This window comes from Sphaerulina musiva (assembly GCF_000320565.1).
Source record: "Sphaerulina musiva SO2202 unplaced genomic scaffold SEPMUscaffold_5, whole genome shotgun sequence".
Taxonomy (NCBI): Eukaryota; Fungi; Ascomycota; class Dothideomycetes; order Mycosphaerellales; family Mycosphaerellaceae; genus Sphaerulina; species Sphaerulina musiva.
In genome coordinates, this window is record NW_016017387.1 from 415,943 (window position 1) to 435,134 (window position 19,192).

Here is a 19,192-nt window from a genome sequence, read left to right on the forward strand (position 1 = left end):
GTACTAGGGATTTAAGTTTTCCGTTTTCCCTCAGAACCGAAACGGATCCTAAAAGCGGATTTTTGTCCTTGGTTGAGGAGCGGGGTAAGGTTGGAAGTTGTGTTGTTAACTCTTGTGTGTAGAGGAAGAAGGAAGAGAAAGAGGGGGAGAGGGAGGGAGAGGGAGGGAGAGGGAGGGAGAGGGAGGGAAAGGGGGAGGGAGAGAGACAAAAATAAGAGGCTTTTGATTCATTAACAAATATGTATACCTATATAAACAACCCATTTTAGCTCGTTGCTGCAGAAGAAGATCAAGTTTCTAGCGACTTGATATGCTGATGACATGCTGATATGCTGATATGCTGATATGCTGCTGATGATGATGATACACACTCCCAAGAGCTACCCTAAGCTCGCGACGTGAAAAAAGACAGATTTGATGGATGCTGCTGGGAGGATGATTTGATTTTTCCTTTTTTTTTTTTTTTTTTTTTTTTTTTTTTTTTTTTTTTTTTTTTTTTTTTGGTTGCTTGTTTTGATTGTCTTGGTTGTCTTGGTTGGGGATGAAGTGATGCTCTTTTTTCTTTTTCTCCTTCTTCATCATCAACAAAGACTCATGCGTCCTCTTCTGCGGAGGAGCCGTCGCTTCCGGGAAATTCGAAGTCGTAACCGCCGAAGGAGTAAAAACACCATTATTGACAAGCCAAGCGGCAGCGTTGAATTCCGAATAAAGTTCTTTGACGCGGAATCCATACGTGTTGTTGGAGTCGGGGACGGTTACGAGGATTCCGTTGCCGACGACGGGCTGGATGGGAGGAGAAGGAATGTTAGTTGGTTGGTATATGGGGATTGGGGAGGCTGGCTTTTCTTTTTCTCACTTCTACTACAACAAGAAGGAAGAAGGATGTTACTTACAATATCATTCGATTCGGTGGCTTGTCCATTGGCAGAACGAAGCGTTTGCCATCGAGTCGCGACATGATTGCAGCCGTGGAAAGTATTAAGAGTATCGAAAGGAATTTCAGGTTGAGAACCTTGTGCAGCCATGAAAGCTGCTCGGCCATTGAAAGAGATTTCATTGACGACAAAAGGGCCTTCGTTGCCGCGATTACGGATGATATTGACTGCGGAAGAATAATCGACAAAGTCCTCCGTGAGGGCGTCTAGAGCCAATTCGTCGGAATAGTCTTGGATGAGACGACGGAAAATTTCGGCACCGGCAGCGGCTTGTTCGTCGGTCAGGCAGGTGGAGTTGGTTGGTGTTGGGCACTCTGTGCCGCTGTCTGGCGTCGAGGGCTCGTAGCTGGGAGGTGAGACTTGTTTTCTTCGGAACCAGCTATCACCGCCTGGTTTCTTCCATATTGGGTGTTCGGGGGCTCCAGGGGCGGCAAGTGTGGAAGAGGCAAGAGCCGTTGATAGGACAGCAATGGTGGCGAAGTACATGATGGCAGATGTGGTGGTGATGATGCTTGTTGGCCTTTGGGTGGACTAGCTGTGTAGGCTGTATATAAGCTGGGCTGGGCTTCCAAAAGTCACACTTGTGGCTAGTAGTTGGGATTAATGTCTTTGGAGGAGGAGAAAGCAAGACAATATATTATATACTTCCACATAGTCCTCGACACGCTCCTCCGACGTCCTATTATGGAAATAGAAGTGGACTGTGAAAGTCAGCCGGGACTCTTGGCTGGACGGTGATTGCTGACGCCTTGCTTCCTTCGCCATGTACAACAGCAGTCCCAATACTCTGCTGCGGCAGAAGACCCAAGCAAGAATTTCCAGATCCAAACTCTCCGATACACAAGCGAACCTGGACAGACGCACAGTCATGTCCGCGGGTGGGAACGTCGCTACACCCAGCAGCCCGGCATCAATGTATCAATGTACGGATGAGTGGGTCTTGGCTGCTTCGATAGAGCTCTCTGCTACCAGGCATAGTGACTCCGGAATGCCCTACAAGCCCCATCGCCTCGGTGTGCTTGTACATGCGTGTATGCGATCTGTGGCATTCCTGCATCCGGATCGCCCAGATGCGGCTCTCCATTGTGCGGCGCGGCAGAAGCCAATTGTGGCCAGGATGGGGCTGAGCGAATGGAGAACAAAAGCCTGCTGAAAGTGGGTGAGAGTGTGACTTGGCGTATGAACGGCCAAGAACAGTAGTGATATCGAGATTGAAGGACTGCCGCCACAGCCACGTGGTGCAACAGTTGGCTACCGGTTAGGTGCTATATCGAGAGAGGCTTGGCTGACTGTTCACGTTATTAAAGAATAGAGAGTGTTGAACACAGCAGCTGCGAACAAGTGGAGCGTCGCCAGTCTCAGATGACAGACGCACGCCGACTGTGAGGAGAGCATGGATTGGTGTGGGTGTATGGTTGGCTTGTGAGGCCGAGGTGGATGATGAGGTCGGAATTGTGAAGAGAAGTGGAGCCGCTGCCAAGTGAAGTTACCCAAACTCGTAAGCATGTCGCCAAGGAGTGGTCAATATACCACATCGTCACACAACAGGTACATGTGCACCTCTCCAGAGTCCCCTGTACATATCTCAACTGCCTGTATGCAATTTCGAGTGCCACGACAACACACCAATACCGCGGGCCAATCAAAAAAGAGCAGAAAGCGAGAAGCTGCGTCTGGTAAGCATGACCGTGCCAACAGAGACATGACGGCTCGCTTTCACTGAACATCGTCTCTGGCCGCAAACCTGATCTCGTTCTGAGTGTCCACAGTCAACATCCGAGTATCAGGTCTCCAGTCTCCACGCTATGGTTGAGCCATTGCGCAACACCTTGACCACGTTTGATCCTTGCACGACCTGCTTTTGGGTGCACATTCTGACTGCTGAATGTGCTGATTTATTCAAGCCACAGCCAAGAGATGACACAGGCCCGCTTCTCCCGTCTCTCGGTCTCATCCGAGTTATGTAGAGCCGAAGCTGAGCACCATGTGCTGTTTGTAGGCAAGATGACCTTACCAGACCACAAATGGTGATCGCTGCTAAGTATGTCCCAACGCCCTCCTCAGCCACTGCATAAGCTACGAGAACCGCCAAATGAGCTGAAGGTCGAAGATAGGTCGCTGCTACCGATTTCACAGCTCCATTTCCACATCCCTCACGCTTCTGAACGGCCCTCGCAGTACGCCAGGGCCACTCATAGCCCCCAATTCCTCGTCTGTTATCTCATCTTTTCCTTTTGCCCATACTGCTCTCCACTCCCCCAGAGCGTGGACTTTGACAAGCTTGCCATCGCCAGGTATCCACGGCGCGCTCAAGTCAATGTCCACTTCAATCGTCTCCTGCGGTGCTAGCTCAATGATATCTTCGCGGGGTGGAGGAAGCAGTCGATTGAGCTTGAGCCCGGGTCCTAGGATAGGCTCGCCAGAAACTGCATATACAATTGTGAGAACGCCAGTATTGAGAGCTGATGGGTCGACGGGCGTATCCCATGACAAAAAGCTCATGTACGACGTAGGATGGGTATTCTGGATCGTGACTTTGACTGTCGGTACTGGCTGCCATGTATGCGATAGAAAGATATGTAAATCGTCTACGGACGGCTCTCGCGCGTGCTGGGGCCCTGGTGTAGTCATCGCGAAGTCGGTAATCGATTGTGCTGCGGGTGTCGTGATGAGGTAGTAGGAGGAGTAGTAGTAGTATGTTGTGATGCAAACGGCGAGAATGCCTGAGATGATTGGAGCCCCTATTCGCGTGTTCAGCATGTCGTCGTCTCGCACCTAGTAATCAGTGTTCACAGCTCAAGTGAGGCCCACAGCGCCTCGCCTATGCCACGCCGAGGGTACAAGTAATGTATCTTGGTGTAGTAGTTGTTATAGCAGTCTACTTTCGCTTGCGCACGCGCGAGTACTTACGTTCCTACACTGGCGCTGTGATTCCGATCGCTTCGATGTGACCATACTTTACCGTCATGGCTGCGACGACGAGGCTCCGGGTACGCATAGGAGGTAATGTGAACGGATGAGAATCTGGTTTCGTGCAGTACCGGCTCGGAGTCGTTTCACCACCAACGCCAAGAACGAGTCATGTGGTCATTGCCCCTTCTTGAACCGCACGCTTCTACTCGGACTCACATCCATCAATCAACCTCATGCTACCTCCTATCGCTAACGAAACCAACGCCGTTGTCCGCCATCACACAGGTCACACGCGATTGTACTAAATCACCTTCTCCACCACGCGCCTCTCATGTTTCAGGGCAGATCTTTGCTTCTTCGTTGGCGCTTAACTACAGGAGGCAGAACATCTGCACTGTCGGTCTCGTCTCGTTTTTATTGGTGCTCCACAGACTCTGTACATATGCGCGCCTGTGGCACTAGACAATGTTCGAAACACAGCAAGTCTCGTTCAGAACACGCAATCAGTGGTCGTGCTTGATATTGGCAGACATACCGCCAGATGGACGAGCGCACAACATAGATCGGATGCATGAAGAAGCATGCTGACAACGGAAAGAAATCAGTGTCAACAGACCCTAGGGTCGAAGCACTCGTCTTCTCCCGAAAGCAGTAAGCAGTAGAAAAGTCGCGCCTCTTCTGCACAAGTCACGTTCACGTATTCCTACAATTGCTTTTGCACAGCCAAGACGCCTCAAGACTCCATGCGCCGCAGATTCAGCTTGGAACCTGGTCTCATCTTGACATCTCAGAATTCACTGGAGGTCCTTGAGACGATTCTGTCTCCTAGCGCTTGGCGGCACAGCTCCTCACACGGCAGCTCGTCCGCCTTGCTTCTGATGCCTCTGTGGGCATACTCGATGCACTACTTCGTGGCGTAGTGGGCCTATGGAGTCTGACTAGCAGGTGATCGCTATAAAGGCAAGTCGTCTACTTCACAATTATCGAGAACGACTCTTCGGTGCCCATCCACAAGCCTGCCTTCTTCTCTGTTTGCATTTATCCATTCCTTTCTTTGTAAATCTTCTTCAAACCCTCTGGTAGGGCTTGCACACTCCTTTGAAGCACAGTCACTCCTTCTGCAACGATGCATTTTTCGCTTCTCACTACTGGCCTCTGGTGGGCTTCTGCTTACGGTGCAGCTGTTGAGATGCTGAAAAGGGACACACCCTTGAAGGTTGAGCTCACTTCTCTCGGCAGCAACAGTATGGTTAAGGCTGCAGTCACCAATACCGATTCTCGGGGATACAATTTGTTCTACAAGGGCTCCTTTCTCGATGGAGATTCTCCCGTAGACAAGTTTGAGGTCCACGGAGAAGGTAAGCGTCACTACAATCGTGACTGGAACACTATGGCCACTGACCATGAGTAGCGTCACGAGCTGCGTTCAACGGGGTGCTTCTCCGGATGGCCACCACCAATCTTGAGACAACGCAATTCGTCCCCATACAGCCTGGGCAGACTATCGAGACAGAGATCGACGTCGCCGAGCTTTACGGTATGCTTGCATCACTTGATCTACCCAGCCAGGCACTCACTCACGCTCGCAGACGTCGAGACTTCCGGCAGCTATACCGTCCGAGCAGTCGGGTCCATGCCGTATGCCGAACTGAACAGCACCACTCTCACCGGCAGATCAGTAGCATTCTCCAGCAACGCTCTCACCATGGACATTGATGGCGACCAAGCCAAAGTAGTCCCATACGCCGTCCACACCATGATGGCAAAAAAACGCACGGAACTGAGCACCAACGGCTGCTCCGGCCAGCGAAGTACAGCTCTCAAGCAAGCACTTTCCAACTGTGCCGATCTCGCCAACAACGCCGCATCCGCCGCCGCAGCCGGCTATAAACTCCAAAAATACTTCAAATCCAGCTCCAGCTCCGTCGCCAACACAGTCTCAGCGCGCTTCGCCGCCGTCGCCAAAGAATGCGCCAGCACCACCAACGGCGTCACCGACACATCCTGCTCCGACGACAAATACGGCTATTGCCATTCAGGGGGCGTTTTGGGCTACACGTTGCCCGCGTACAATTATATCGCATACTGCGACATTTTTTACACATATCTCGAGCCTGTCAGTAGTGATTGCCATGGGCAAGATCAGGCGACGACGGTTTTGCATGAGAAAACTCATGCGCCACTGGTGTATAGCCCCGGCACGGATGATTATGCGTATGGGTTTGAGGCGGCGATGGATTTGAGTAGTTCGCAGGCGGTGTTGAATGCGGATACGTATGCGTTGTATGCGAATTCTTTGTATGCGGGTTGTTGATGAAGAAGAAGATGAAGAGGAAGAAGAAGAAGAGAGAGTGCCTTGAGGGATTTGGAGATGAGGGATACGATACGACAACAGAACAGAGAAGAAATGATGAGAAACAGCAATTCGGAACAGGATGGTATAGAGCGAGGATGAAGAAAGCAGGATGAAGAAAGCAGGAGAGAGAAGTGGGAAAAACTAGAAAGGTGTACCCTACCTGTAGGCATCTAGAAATCAACGACTTTATGAACGAACGCTAGACCATTATACCAATCTGCATGTGTCAGCCAGAAAGACCTCTCTCACCAGGAAAGCCCGTGGTTGTTGTTCTTGACGAGAGGAGGATGGGCGAGATGTCTGTAATAGATGTAGGTACCTTACCAGGTAGTAGTACAATACAACCTGGAATGAGTACATGTAGTCGTCTTTCTTCTATCTCTGCTGGGGCCCCTGGTTATTGTTTGAGAGGGGTTCTCGGAAAAAGGTTCATCCGTCTATTCTGTTGTGCCTCTTTCTCCCCTTGATCTCTGCATTTCTTCACTCATCGGGGCCATTGCTGGTCTGATCGCTATATGTAGCAACTGAGTAAATCGCCTCTTGGATATGCACATGTATAGCATAGAGCCGGGAGATGATGGGGGATATGATTCTCTCTATAGCCGGGTAGGGTCTCCACTCCCCGGTCCTCTATCCCTCGTAGAAGAATAATAATGACAGCACAGCTACATGGGGTGGGTGGGTGAGGTAGCCATCCATACCTACCTGTAGTTGAGAGGTGACAGTTACCTTACCTCCCATTCATCTTCCTACTCTCCATTCAAAAATCCCCCAAAACTTCCAACATCACTCCCATCTCCACTCCAACCCAACCCAACCCACCGCCCAAACTTCCAAACATGTCCATGACCCTCGAAGAAACCAACTCCACTCCCCGCCTCCCCAAACCCTTCCCCAACATCCCCGACAACGTCCTCCAACAATTCTCCATGAGCAACAAAGTCACCGCCATCACAGGCGCATCCGCCGGAATTGGCTGGGCAGTCGCAGAAGCCATTGCCGAAGCCGGCGGCCATGTAGCACTCTTATACAATTCCAACTCCGAAGCAATCGCCAAAGGTCTCAAACTCGCCGAGTTGCATAATGTGCAAGTTAAAGCCTATCAATTGGAAGTATCGGATCCGAAAAGGGTGGAGGAGACGATAAATCGGATTGTAAGGGATTTTGGACGATTGGATGTTTTTGTGGCGAATGCTGGAATGGCGATTTCGAAACCTTTGATTGAGACTTCGGTGGAGGAGTATCGGAGGCAGATGGAGGTTAATAGTATGTTCTCTCCTCTTTTTTTTTTTTCCAGATGTTGGGATGATGGTGAGGTGAGGTTGAGGATGGACCTGACTTTGCACCCCCCTTTTTCTTCACAGCCGATGGTGTCGTTTATCAAGCCAAATACGCCGGTCACGTTTTCAAGAAACAAGGCTTTGGCAATCTCATCATCACTGCCAGTATCTCTGCTCATATCGTCAATGTGCCTATCGATCAACCCGTGAGTAGTACCTCAATTTTCCTTTCATCAGCGAAAAAAAAAGCCTTATTCCCCATCTCCATGAAAAAATTCCCCAACCCCCAACTCACCCTCACCCCTCCTCCTCCCAGATCTACAACGCCACCAAAGCCGCCGTGCGGCACCTCGGCCGGTCTCTCGCACGCGAATGGCGAGATTTCGCTCGCGTCAACATCGTCTCTCCGGGGTTCTTCGACACGAAAATGGGCGCGGCAGCTGCTGTGCAGAGTGAAGCGTATCGGATGACACCGTTGGGGAGACAGGGACATGTACGAGAGATTAAAGGATTGTTTTTGTATTTGGCTTCGGATGCGAGTTCGTTTCAGACGGGGAGTGATACGATTATTGATGGGGGGTATACTTTGCCTTGAAGGAGGGAGGGATTATTGTTTGGGGATGGATGGGGGAAGGGAGGGGAGGGAAGGGAAGTTTGGGGGATTGGAGGAGGACTGTGGTAGGTGAGTACCTAAAGTAGCTTTCGCTGGGTGGGATCGTGTGGGAAGGTGAGGTACCTGAGGTGTTTTTTCGCAGCAATGTCTGTTTTCCGTCTTGTGTCTTTTGTCTTTTGTCTTTTATCGACTTGAAGAAGAAGTTGAAGAAGAAGTTGAAGAAGAAGAAGAAGAAGAAGAAGAAGAAGAAGAAGAAGAAGAAGAAGAAGAAGAAGAAGAAGAAGAACCCTTCCTCTCCTCCCTCCAAGACTTCTCTTCTCTGGGCCTCTTAGAGAGCTAGGGCTATGGACTGAATCCAGCCTTACCTCCTAAGCCGACTCACTCAACCGGCTTACTTTCTCCTTCGGCTTTGAATCACAGTCAGCTAATGGCGAGGTAGACTTTCTACATTTCTATCAGACAACAGTAGGATCCCATATTGCCGCTGCGTCTGCACGTGTTATACTCTCCGATATCGTCTTTCGTCAAAGATAAGATTATGTAGTTATAGAATTTTTCTACACAGAAAAAAGTTTTTTGTTGAAAATGTATTTTTTATATTTCCAAAAAATTCCGAAAATTCCGAAAAGAAAAAAAAAGTCCGTCGGCTCAACGTCATCCGGTCCGAGAAGAAAACACACTAAAACGGGAAGAAATCCCCAGAAGCGCGCTAAGGCATGGCATGCAGCATTGCTAGGCACAAAACACTACATATTTGCCCGTCTCTCCAGAAACTTTTTTTTTGTGTGTGTGAAGGTGAGATTCACTCGTTTCTCCGTTGTATTACCCAAAAAAGCCGTCTTTGTGGAATAGCGGAGAGAGGTTTTTAAGGTGTTTTTTTTTATATATATACAATGAGTGCTGCAACAACAAATGAGCGTGCGACTGAGACGACTGCTCTCCTCTCCCCCGACGACGACTACGGCTATGGTTATGGCTATGGCTCCGACACGACAATCGCAGGCAGTCTCTCCGGCAACAACTCCTCAGCCTCCTCAGCCTCATCAGAAGAAGAAGAAAACCCCAAAACCACCAAAAAAACACACATCCGCAACGTCTCCCTCCACACCGAAATTTCCATCCTCCTCAAATCCTCCGGCCCCCTAGTCCTCACCTATTTCCTGCAATACTTCTACCAAGTCATCATCATCATCGTCGCCGCCCAACTCTCCACCGAAGAAATCGCCGGCGTCTCCCTCGGAATCACAACCGCCAACATCACCGGTTTTGCCGTCTTCGAAGGCATGGCCACGGCCTTAGATACCCTCTGTTCCCAAGCCTACGGATCTTCGAAATTCTCCGAAGTGGGATTATATACCATCCGCGCCACGATTTTAGTGCATGTCGTAGCCGTCGTTCCGATTGGAGGGTTGTGGATGTGTTCTGGACCGATCATTCGATGGATTGTTCCTTCGACGACATTGGCGATGCACGCGAGTGGGTTTTTACGGTATACGTTACTTGGCGTCCCGGGGTTTGTGACGTTTGAGAATGGGAAGAGATTTTTACAAGCTCAAGGAGATTTTACTGGGGGGTTGGTCATTCTGTTGGCGTGTTTACCGGTCAATTTGGGTTTGACGTATGGGTTGGTATATCGAGCGGATATGCGTGTTGCTGGAGCTGCTCTTTCTGCTGCTTTGACGAATGTGCTTCGCCCGGTTTTATTGGGGTTGTATGTGCGATTTGGCAATCCTGCGACGATGAAATGTTGGCCTGAGAGATCTGAGATTCGAAAGGAGTGGCGGAGGAAATGGAATGTTATTCTCCGGCTGGCGGTCCCGGGAACTCTCATGACATTGAGCGAATGGATGTGTTTTGAAATTCTCACTTTCTGCACCGCGTATGTCTCCGACGCTGCACTCGCCGGTCAAACTTTTTTGGGAACCATCGCTACTCTGGTTTGGCATATTGCCTTTTCCGCTTCCGTGGCCTGTTCCACACGAATCGGACAACTCGTCGGCGCAGGGAAAAATCTCTCTGAAACAAAAAAACTCATCAAATGGTACGCTGGAGTCTTCGCTATAGCAGGCCTCTTCGATGCTTGTCTGGGTATAATCCTGATACATCTCACCATCACCTACCTTATCCACGACCCGGCTGTCGCGAGCATTGTCCGCGCAGCTCTCCCTTATGCAGCAATGTTTATGATATTCGATTCGACGGCCAATTGGCCTCACAGTGTGGGGAGAGGATTTGGTTGGCAAGATATTGGAGCGTGGTGTACTATGACGATTAATTATTTGTATGCGGTTCCTCTGGCGATTTTTTTGGAATTGGGGCCACTAAAGATGGGAATTAGTGGCTTGTGGATTGGATTGGGTTCGGCTTTGTTTTTTACCACGGTTGTCGAGGCCTGTGCGATTTGGAGACGGTTGGCCAGGAGGATGGATGGGAGGGTGGCGCGGGCTGGTGGGGATGAGGGGGAGGAGGAGGAGGAGGAGGAGGGGGAGGGTCATGGTTCTTGAAGAGATACACGAAAAATCAGTCCTTTTTCGAATGTTAATTTACTTTTTACCCCTTTTCTTATACAAATCCCTTTGTTGCTTTTTTTTCTAATCGGGTTTTGAAAGCTCGAGGATTGAAGCTGTCAGTCACTGTGAGAGAGATGGGATACAGCGCGAGGATCTCCATCTTTGTTTTCCATCTCTGATGCTGTTTTGAATAACAGATCGAGTCTGCTCAAAGCAGCGTGGTCAATATATTGTGTCACAGAGAAAGCACGTCCTATACCGCGAGTGGCTTGGTCCGTGCACATTTGGGGTCCTGGCACGAGCCGTAAGTGATTACCATCATGATAATATGCGCATACCACTCTTCACTTGGCGTATTACTGCTCCTCCTCTTCTTCCTCTCCACTATTTTCACTGTCTAATTCTTCTTCTCCCTTCTTCCTCTTCTTCTTATTATTCCCCTTCCCCCCAAAATTCAATTTACTCTGCTTCTTATCCTCCTTCACCTTCTTCCTATCCGCCTGCTCCGCCAACCTCTTTCTCTCCGGTTCCCCTTGCCTCTGCAACCTCGCTTCCAATTCTGTAAATTCTTTCCCCTCCACATCCATCCCTACCAACCCCTCCAACATTTTAATCTCACGCGCCCAAATCCCCTTGTCCTCTTTCCCCTTCTTCCCCTTTTCATCCTTCACCACCTGTCCCTCTTCATCGCGTACCTCTACCGGCGTCTCCAAAATTAACGGTAAACCCCACATCCGCTCATCATTCACCAACATATGAAAAGCTCTCAACCCCAAAAATCCCGTTCCAATATTCGCGTGCACATCTCGATGTGAAGCAAACGGTGCTTTACTATCGTTGAGATGCATCGCTTTTAAATATTGCATTCCTACTACTGCATCAAAGTGTTTCCACGTCGCGTGAAAAGTTTCTGGACTGCGCAAATCATATCCTCCGGCAAAGGCGTGACAGGTGTCGATACACACTCCGATTCGACGTTTGTCTTCGATGAGAGCGATGATATCTCGTAAATCTTCAAATGTGCTGCCGAGGACATTTCCCCCCGCAGCCATATTTTCGAGAAGAGTAATGACGGATTCCGTCTCGGTGTGCGCGCGATTGATATTTTCTGCGAGTTGTTTGATTGCTTTTGCACGATCATTGCATTGATTATTTCCCGGGTGGATGTTGTATAATTTGATCCCTAATCGTTCACAACGTTGCAAATCGTCGAGATAGGATGTATACGCTTGCTGGATGCGAGCGGGTTCTGTGTGCGCGAGATTGACGAGGTAGGAGCCGTGAGGTACAATGTGTTCCGAGGGGGTATAGTGGTGTTGTGCGCAGGCGGAGAGGAAGGAGGTGCGTTGTGGGTCGGTGAGAGCGGGATTGGACCATTTTCGTTGCGATTTGAGGAAGAGGGCGAAGGCATTGCCGCCGATGTGTATGCTGTTGAGAACGGAGTTGTGTACGCCTCCGGAGGCGCTGACGTGCGCTCCTAGGAGGAGTTTGTGGCCGGTTGTGCGGGCTGCGAGAGGGGGGGAGAGCATCTCTGCGGACTTGTCTGCTGCTTTGCTTTGTCGTTTTTTCTTTTCTGGAATCTTGGATTGTGTATCGTTTTTATCGTCGTCGTCTCCTTGTTCTCTGATATCCTCCTTGGCATCCCCCTTGATGCTTCTGCTTCTGCGCTGAGTCTTCGCCTTGGTCGTCGGGCTCGCGTCTGCGCCAGGTTCGGCCTCCTCTTCCTCCTCAATTTCAACCTTGACTGTGCTCTTCCCCTTCTTCTTCGCCGTCGTCGTCGTCGTCGTCGTTGTAGTTGTCCTCCTGGTCTTCTTTGGTGACGTTTCCTCTACAGCCACCGCCTCTTTCTTCAAAATCTTGCGCTTCTTGCCAGGAGATGACGTTGTGACTGCGGCGTTGTCGAGTAGTCCCTCGGGGGGAGGCGTAAGCTCCGAATCTTCTCGTTCCAACTGCTTCACGGCTTTGCGTTTAGGCATCTTGTCACGATACAGTACTGCAGTGCAAGCATGAGTGTGGATCATCGATATATCGAAGATGACGCGTAGAAGCCAAAGTCGCGTCTCTCGAGACTCGCGCGATGAAAACGCCAAGACGATACTTTAAATAACCAGTAGTACTTACCTACCTTACATAACAGACCTCACTCCCATATCACCACCTCCTCTATCCACCTCATGGCAGATGAAATCCCCACCCCTCTCTCAAAAACCATCTGGACCCCCCGCCTCCACCTCCAAACCCTCCAAATGTCCGACCTCGAGCAAGGAATCATGTCCTTCATCACTCTCCCCCAAGTCATGCAATACACTTCTTCCCCTCCCGTCACCTCTCTCGCGCAAGGCCGACAATGGCTTTCCGCTCGGGCTGTCGGATCGGAAGTTTTTAATTTCGCGATTCGGGAACGATGCTCGGTTTCTTCTTCTTCTTCTTCTTCTTCTTCTGCTACAGAAGAGAAAGGAGAGGGAGGGAAAGGGTATGAAGAACGGGTGATTGGTCTTGTGGGATCGTTTCATTTGCCGAGTTGTGGGTACTTACTTCATCCGGAGTTTATGAGGAGTGGGTATGCGACGGAGGCGTTGAGGGGGTGGGTGGAGTGGTTTTGGGAGGATGTGGCCTTTTCCTGTTCTTCTTCTACGTCGTCTGCATTAATAGGAGATAGTGATGAGGGGCGGGGAGGTGGATGGGAGTTTGTAGAAGCGCATGTCGATGTGGAGAATGTGAGGAGTATGCGAGTGCTGGAAAAGACTGGGTTTACGAGGTGTGAGGATTTGAGAGATTTGGAGGGGAGGGAGGAGGTTGTGTGGAGATTGGCGAGGCCGGGAGGAAGGACTTTGGAGGAGTTGGGGCTATTGAATGGAGTGCAAGATGAGCCACCGGTGCCACCGGTGCAGTAGTCAGTAGTCAGTAGGAGTGGTGAAGATGATTTCTTTGTGCTGAAATAAATGGAGCGCTTTGCATATGTGTCTGTATAGGTAGGTATGTTGCCAGTCTCGGATATGACACTCAAATGGTCTCCTCAAACCTCCTAACCATCAACCCCGTCTTGCCCAGCTCTTCTTTGACTTGCTTCACAGTCCACTCCCCACGGTGAAACATCCCCGCTCCGAGCGCGGCATCAACATTGGTCTTTTCAAATACTTCCTTGAAGTGATCGGCATTACCTGCTCCAGAACTTGCAATCACGGGAATCTTCACTGCAGCTTTGACACTGCGAATCAACTCGAGATCGAAGCCAGAGTTGGTACCATCTTTATCAATGCAGTTCAGGAGAATTTCGCCAGCACCCATGGCTTCTACAGCAGTGACGAGTTGGACCACGTCAAGGTCACGTGTCTCGCGGCCTCCTCGAATGGTGCAGGCATAGTAGCAGTGCTTCTCGCCATTAGGCCCCGGGAAGGATGTATTCACCAGATTGTGAGTTGTGGTGCTTGGGTCGGAGACGTACACGCGTTTTGGATCGACCGAAACAACGACTGCTTGGGCTCCGTACGCCTCGCTAATGGTCTCGATGGCCGTCTTTCCGGAAAGTTGCTTATTGTTGGAATAATATTCTTCGGCTGCTGTGACAGCATCAGAGCCGATGGAGACTTTATCAGCGCCACTCTTGAAATAGAGGGTCGCGACCTCAAGAGCGGGTGCTACACGGCCGGTCTCGGGATCCGTGGTATCACGAATGCCCCCGCCAATTGTGAGAGGCACGAACACTGTGGCAGAAGTCTGCCGCAGAACTTCGAGCATGGGCAGGTCTTTGAGTGGCGTGTCTCGAAAGGATGTGATGTTGAGGAAAGTGACTTCGTCTGCGCCTTGCTCGTAGTATTGTTGAGCTTTCTCCACTGGCTTGCCGAGATTTCGGACTGCGTTGTCGCCCGACTTTTCGCGAACATCGTACTGGTCACCTTTCGTCACAACGAGGTCGCCTTGGTCGTTGCTGCGAACGTCGAGACACGCGATGATTCTTCTCGTCAGTCCCTCCTTGGTTGAAAAAAGCTCCTTTGAAAGTGGTGCAGACTTCACTCCTTCCAGAAATGCTTTCAGAACTCTCAGACCTGCAGCACCACTCTTCTCGGGGTGGAATTGCGTGGCTAGGACATTGTCTTTGGCAATGGCTCCCACGAATTCCTCGTTGCCGTAGCGAGCCTTAGCGACAGTCCAGCCGTCTTGCTCAAACTGCCCTTCCCGGTACGGCACAGCATATGAGTGGACATAGTAGTACTTGCTATCAGGTCGCATGCCATATATACTTTGGTCGCTGGCAGAAGTGTTCGCGGAGTTCCAACCAATCTGCGGAACACTCTTGTCGTCATCCCGAAATCGCTCCAGTCGTCCCTTGATGATGCCGAGTCCGGGCACTTTGTCGTTTTCTGCGGATCCTTCAAAAAGCGCTTGCAGACCAACACATATGCCCATGAATGGCTTGCCAGAACGAATGTGTTCTCGGACCGGCTCGACAAATCCGGCATTAGAGAATTGTGTCAGGCAGTGACCAAAGTGGCCCACACCAGGCAGTATGAGAGTCTACATCATTTATTGAGCGCCTGTCAGCCATCAGCTACTGTCATAATATGAGTGAAGTGTGTTTGATACTACACACCGCGGCTTTTTCAATGTCCTTGGGATCCTTGATCCATTCGACTTGCCAGCCGAGCTTTTCCACGGCATTGACCAGTGATCGAATGTTGCCAGCGGCATAGTCCAGCATATGAACCACAGGCATGTTGACCAGCCGTTCCCAATCGGAGTGGCACGAAATGATGTTGACGTCGTTGTGCTATGACTGTCCCAAATTTTGACGAGGGAGTGTGAGTGACTAGGTTGAGGGCCTGAGGCAGCCATAACGACCCACTTGCCGCTTTCTTCCCGTCGACATCTTCTCGTGGAAATCTGAACAACTTCTCTTCTTGCGACAACTGCTCATACCGTTGCCACGAGACCATCGCAAACATGGTCCGTAAACTGAAGCATCACGAGTCCAAGCTCCTGCGCAAAGTTGACTTCATCAACTACAAATCCGACGACAACCATCGCCAGGCCGAAATTGTGCGACGATATTCCATCAGCAAACCTGCCGACTACACCAGCTACAACCGATTATGCGGCAAGCTTAGACATCTCGCCCATCGAGTCGCCCTTCTACCACCGGATTCACTCTTCAGGCGGAAGCAAGAGGATCTACTGCTCGAGAAGCTGCATGATATGGGACTGCTGGGAGTCGGTGGCAGCGGCACAGGAAAGCTCTCTGATGTTGAGCGTAAGATTACCGTGTCGGCCTTTTGTCGACGACGACTAGGAGTGGTGATGACGAGGTTGCGAATGGTACGAGGGAAAAGCTTGGGGTGCTGGGAACTCGAGTTATATGCTGACGTGGATTGTAGGCGGAAACTGTCAGCGCGGCCAACAAGTTCATCGAGCAAGGACACGTGAGTTGGCAGAATCTGCGCTGCTCTATCGCATTCTAATCGTGGATCCAGGTACGAGTTGGGACCGAAGTCATCACGGATTCCGCATTTCTTGTCACAAGGTATGAGACGTTGCCGATACACTGAGAAGTCCAGGATATTGACCCCTGATACAGAAACATGGAAGATTTCGTCACCTGGGTCGACTCCTCGAAGATCAAGAGGAACATCATGAAGTATCGAGACAAGCTTGATGACTTTGACCTACTCTAGGCGTGCACGTCGAGCTGCATCCGCTTCTCAGGCCAGACGGGATGCTCACCAGGCTTTACGGTCAGCACGGCATATAATCGCCGTTGTACGGAGACGCCCTCTGTCCTGCTGGTCATATGGTGCACTATCCGATCACTGTGTCACAACTTTGTAACCTCAGCATTGGAAGGATTCGGAAAAGTCCGTGCGCTTTGCCCATGCAAGCTCACATATATGGGGTTCTTCGCACACCCCGCCTCCTTCTTCCCTTCTTCTACCTCTTCTCCGTCTCCTTTTTGGCTGGATCCTCACATCACTGCTAGACACCATCAGGCATCTCCGAAACAGGACTCACTTGGACAGTTCCTCATCCGGTCATAGGCTGACTAATTACACCAGTACTGCTGGCTTGTTGGCTTGTGTCTCGAAGATCAGATAGCCATGACGGGACAGCAGAGTATGTCATCCTCATCTCAACCTCGCGCGAAGAGTTTACGGGGCAATCAAAAAGCTCTTAGTAAGTCTTCCTTGGTCTCGGTTGCTTCGCCGCCACCGCCAAAGCTGTATCACACTCAATGGCTTCCCATCGATGACAGCATGCGAGGGAATCAGGACCTGGTGAAGGATGGCGTGTCAATGCCGTTCTTTCAAGATCTCAAAGATCTTGATCAGTTGCGACGAGCGTCACAGGAGTTACCTGAATATGACAGACTCGAAGTAAGTACCGACTGCCGTTCTCGCTTACCTACGTGTCTCACTGCGGCCGCTTTCAGGATGCGCTCCTACAAATGCGACAAGGTCAAGCTGCTCCGTCAAAACCAAGACATCAACATACAAGACATAGACAATCAAACATAACACCAGTTCACTGTCCCAAGACATCATGCTCACGTGACAGTCGACCTAGCGATATGGTCACCGAGCCGAACGGATCGACTTGGATCTGCCGTACATATCTACATAGCGGACAGGCCGCGACGCGCTGTGAACACCGTGGAACAGGCCTGAATCAATTGATCGAAGTGAAGGGATCTGATATGTCGGCATCTCTCTCCGCGTACTGCCGCCCTGTCATATCGGATTCTAGTATGACTTCCTCGGACGAGCAATCGCCGGAAGAAGACACCTCACCTCGACAGAACTGGCTTATAGGTGAGGAGGGGAGAAACGTCAGGGCCACAGTACCCCAGCCCAATGAGATGGGACGTGTGCGGGATGACCCGGCATGGCACACAAGAGTCGCACGAAAGGATGTCACCTGGCAACGGAGTCGACCATCTAAGAGCAAGGCAATGTTGGAGGCTATGAGGGTTTCAGAGCCAGAAGCAACGGAGTCGCTTCCCCCATGCGAGTGGTCAGATTACCCGAATGCCAGAGATCCACCAGCCCCCTCATGCTTCCAGCACTGTCCCAGCTACACAGAGGCCCCAGGAACTACGCGACACAATGTTGCAGAATCAAACCCACCTGAGATTCAACAAAATCCCCGCCCTCTATGGCAATATCAGCACGTATTCACTTCAAATCGCCCAACGCAGAGCGAGTTGGTCGACTACCCTTTCGCCTCCACCAGAGGCAATTTTGCGGATACAGCTCACTTGCCGCTCGTACCATTCGAAGATCCACGTCTATCTGATCCGCAGCCCAAGCACTTGGCTACGGACTATGATGTCGACTCTGGAAGTTTGATCAGTAAGGTCTTCTTGACTGCTTTACCTTTTGGAAGCATGATTGAGACGGCAAATCTCTACTCTGATGAGAAATGCGATATTTGTCAAGAGTATGCAATGGGAGAAAGAGGAACGAAGTGTGATGTGCATGGAGCTGAGGCTGGCACACAGTACAAGTCACATGCCAGACTGTACTGAGTTTTCGGACAATTGGAAAGAGTGAAGGAGAGTGGCGAACATGCTGGGGTGAGCATGGACACATGAAGCTCCAGATGTTTTGTAGTATTTCTGGATCTGAGGTACGTCGCCTGATCTAACACGAACGGAGACTCTTGTACTGCTGCTTGTAGCGTTGTCGTGTTGAGAATGTGCAACGGACGACAAGGAGAGCCATCATAAATCCCCAGCGCATCTCATGCCATGATCTCCGTGGAATTACAGACGCTTCAATCCTGCGGCCTCGATTGTACGCCAGATATAGACAAACTTATCACTGTCACTCCGAAAAGTCGGGAAAGTTTGCGCTTCATTCGTGGGTTATGCTTTTTCAGCTCTTTCGAGAGTTCAGGGGCGTTTTCCCATGGGCGTTAGAGTGAATAAGTTGTTGTTGCACGCCACGCCAAGTCCAGCAGCCTTCTGCAAGTAGGTTCATCTGCGAGCCGCTGATTTGGATACAGAGTGCTACAGTTGTATGGGTATCGAGGGAGTTTCCGAAGCGTAAGATAAGACTAGACTAGCGAAGAGCTCGAACGAAGAGTCCAAAGAGACATATTGACTCTACGGGTTCTCTGCACCGTTTGAGGGGTCAATGCTTTTACCTCGAGTCAATCTGAGCACGGAGATACTGCGAGTAGCTTATGTTATAGGAGCCGGCGGAGGCGTAAAGCCCTTCACAAGCCACAGTCGCTTATTCACATCTCGGATTGGGCGTAGGGGTCCATAAGGTTTGGAATCACCGACGACTGCCAAGGAAACCCTATGGTCAAGTTCTAGACTTACTCGTACGTGCGCAATCCGCTCTGCAAGTCTTACCGCGAAAATGTGACCTAGGGAGTAATAAAGTCACGAGCTAAAGTGGGACTCGACATCGTGCACAGTAGTTACCCGCTCAGGGTACATGGACCAGAGCCAGACCACCGCCGCTATGAAGGCCTTCCAAGATGCAAGTCGCCAATATTGCTGATTCAAGTAGAGCAAATGGCACTGAGGTGTTCTGATCTCAGCCTGATCATCCTTACGCCAGCCTCTCGGCCTCGGTATAGCGCCT

The 19,192-nt window shown here is 50.6% G+C and overlaps 11 protein-coding genes across 11 annotated transcripts; 7 read left to right on the plus strand and 4 right to left on the minus strand.

Annotated features, from left to right (window-relative positions):
• Positions 1-592: 592 nt before the first annotated feature.
• Positions 593-1,421, minus strand: SEPMUDRAFT_117066 (uncharacterized protein; the record flags this gene model as incomplete). The annotated part of the gene is made up of 3 exons (XM_016901306.1): positions 593-606; positions 669-783; positions 894-1,421. The coding sequence occupies 3 exons, from the start codon at positions 1,419-1,421 to the stop codon at positions 593-595; spliced, it is 657 nt and encodes a 218-aa protein (XP_016760600.1).
• A 277-nt stretch (positions 1,422-1,698) lies between these two features.
• On the plus strand, positions 1,699-2,088 carry SEPMUDRAFT_117067 (uncharacterized protein; the record flags this gene model as incomplete). Its single annotated transcript, XM_016901307.1, has 1 exon — positions 1,699-2,088. One exon carries the CDS (start codon positions 1,699-1,701, stop codon positions 2,086-2,088), a length of 390 nt encoding a protein of 129 aa, XP_016760601.1.
• A 280-nt stretch (positions 2,089-2,368) lies between these two features.
• Positions 2,369-3,930, minus strand: SEPMUDRAFT_149142 (uncharacterized protein). Its single transcript, XM_016905368.1, has 2 exons — positions 3,846-3,930; positions 2,369-3,676 (listed from the first exon to the last, which is right to left on the minus strand). The coding sequence occupies exon 2, from the start codon at positions 3,564-3,566 to the stop codon at positions 3,066-3,068; it is 501 nt and encodes a 166-aa protein (XP_016760602.1). The 5' UTR covers positions 3,567-3,676; positions 3,846-3,930; the 3' UTR covers positions 2,369-3,065.
• A 923-nt stretch (positions 3,931-4,853) lies between these two features.
• On the plus strand, positions 4,854-6,407 carry SEPMUDRAFT_149143 (uncharacterized protein). The gene is made up of 3 exons (XM_016905369.1): positions 4,854-5,206; positions 5,260-5,385; positions 5,438-6,407. The coding sequence occupies exons 1-3, from the start codon at positions 4,975-4,977 to the stop codon at positions 6,160-6,162; spliced, it is 1,083 nt and encodes a 360-aa protein (XP_016760603.1). The 5' UTR covers positions 4,854-4,974; the 3' UTR covers positions 6,163-6,407.
• Positions 6,408-7,049: 642 nt separating this feature from the next.
• SEPMUDRAFT_44161 (NAD(P)-binding protein) lies at positions 7,050-8,079 on the plus strand (the record flags this gene model as incomplete). Its single annotated transcript, XM_016908920.1, has 3 exons — positions 7,050-7,470; positions 7,569-7,690; positions 7,801-8,079. The coding sequence occupies 3 exons, from the start codon at positions 7,050-7,052 to the stop codon at positions 8,077-8,079; spliced, it is 822 nt and encodes a 273-aa protein (XP_016760604.1).
• A 911-nt stretch (positions 8,080-8,990) lies between these two features.
• Positions 8,991-10,651, plus strand: SEPMUDRAFT_65601 (MATE efflux family protein; the record flags this gene model as incomplete). Its single annotated transcript, XM_016909725.1, has 1 exon — positions 8,991-10,651. One exon carries the CDS (start codon positions 8,991-8,993, stop codon positions 10,599-10,601), a length of 1,611 nt encoding a protein of 536 aa, XP_016760605.1. The 3' UTR covers positions 10,602-10,651.
• Positions 10,652-10,663: 12 nt separating this feature from the next.
• Positions 10,664-12,552, minus strand: SEPMUDRAFT_163619 (DNA-lyase). The gene is made up of 2 exons (XM_016908072.1): positions 11,071-12,552; positions 10,664-10,899 (listed from the first exon to the last, which is right to left on the minus strand). The coding sequence occupies exons 1-2, from the start codon at positions 12,134-12,136 to the stop codon at positions 10,724-10,726; spliced, it is 1,242 nt and encodes a 413-aa protein (XP_016760606.1). The 5' UTR covers positions 12,137-12,552; the 3' UTR covers positions 10,664-10,723.
• A 352-nt stretch (positions 12,553-12,904) lies between these two features.
• SEPMUDRAFT_149145 (uncharacterized protein) lies at positions 12,905-13,533 on the plus strand (the record flags this gene model as incomplete). The annotated part of the gene is made up of 1 exon (XM_016905370.1): positions 12,905-13,533. The coding sequence occupies one exon, from the start codon at positions 12,905-12,907 to the stop codon at positions 13,499-13,501; it is 597 nt and encodes a 198-aa protein (XP_016760607.1). The 3' UTR covers positions 13,502-13,533.
• A 7-nt stretch (positions 13,534-13,540) lies between these two features.
• SEPMUDRAFT_149146 (imidazole glycerol phosphate synthase HisHF) lies at positions 13,541-15,346 on the minus strand. The gene is made up of 2 exons (XM_016905371.1): positions 15,199-15,346; positions 13,541-15,122 (listed from the first exon to the last, which is right to left on the minus strand). The coding sequence occupies exons 1-2, from the start codon at positions 15,319-15,321 to the stop codon at positions 13,611-13,613; spliced, it is 1,635 nt and encodes a 544-aa protein (XP_016760608.1). The 5' UTR covers positions 15,322-15,346; the 3' UTR covers positions 13,541-13,610.
• Positions 15,347-15,531: 185 nt separating this feature from the next.
• SEPMUDRAFT_156204 (uncharacterized protein) lies at positions 15,532-16,972 on the plus strand. The gene is made up of 4 exons (XM_016907663.1): positions 15,532-15,920; positions 15,980-16,024; positions 16,076-16,125; positions 16,180-16,972. Exons 1-4 carry the CDS (start codon positions 15,549-15,551, stop codon positions 16,274-16,276), a joined length of 564 nt encoding a protein of 187 aa, XP_016760609.1. The 5' UTR covers positions 15,532-15,548; the 3' UTR covers positions 16,277-16,972.
• On the plus strand, positions 15,532-18,623 carry SEPMUDRAFT_149148 (uncharacterized protein). Its single transcript, XM_016905372.1, has 4 exons — positions 15,532-15,920; positions 15,980-16,024; positions 16,076-16,125; positions 16,180-18,623. The coding sequence occupies exon 4, from the start codon at positions 17,044-17,046 to the stop codon at positions 18,121-18,123; it is 1,080 nt and encodes a 359-aa protein (XP_016760610.1). The 5' UTR covers positions 15,532-15,920; positions 15,980-16,024; positions 16,076-16,125; positions 16,180-17,043; the 3' UTR covers positions 18,124-18,623.
• The last annotated feature ends 569 nt before the right edge of the window (positions 18,624-19,192 follow it).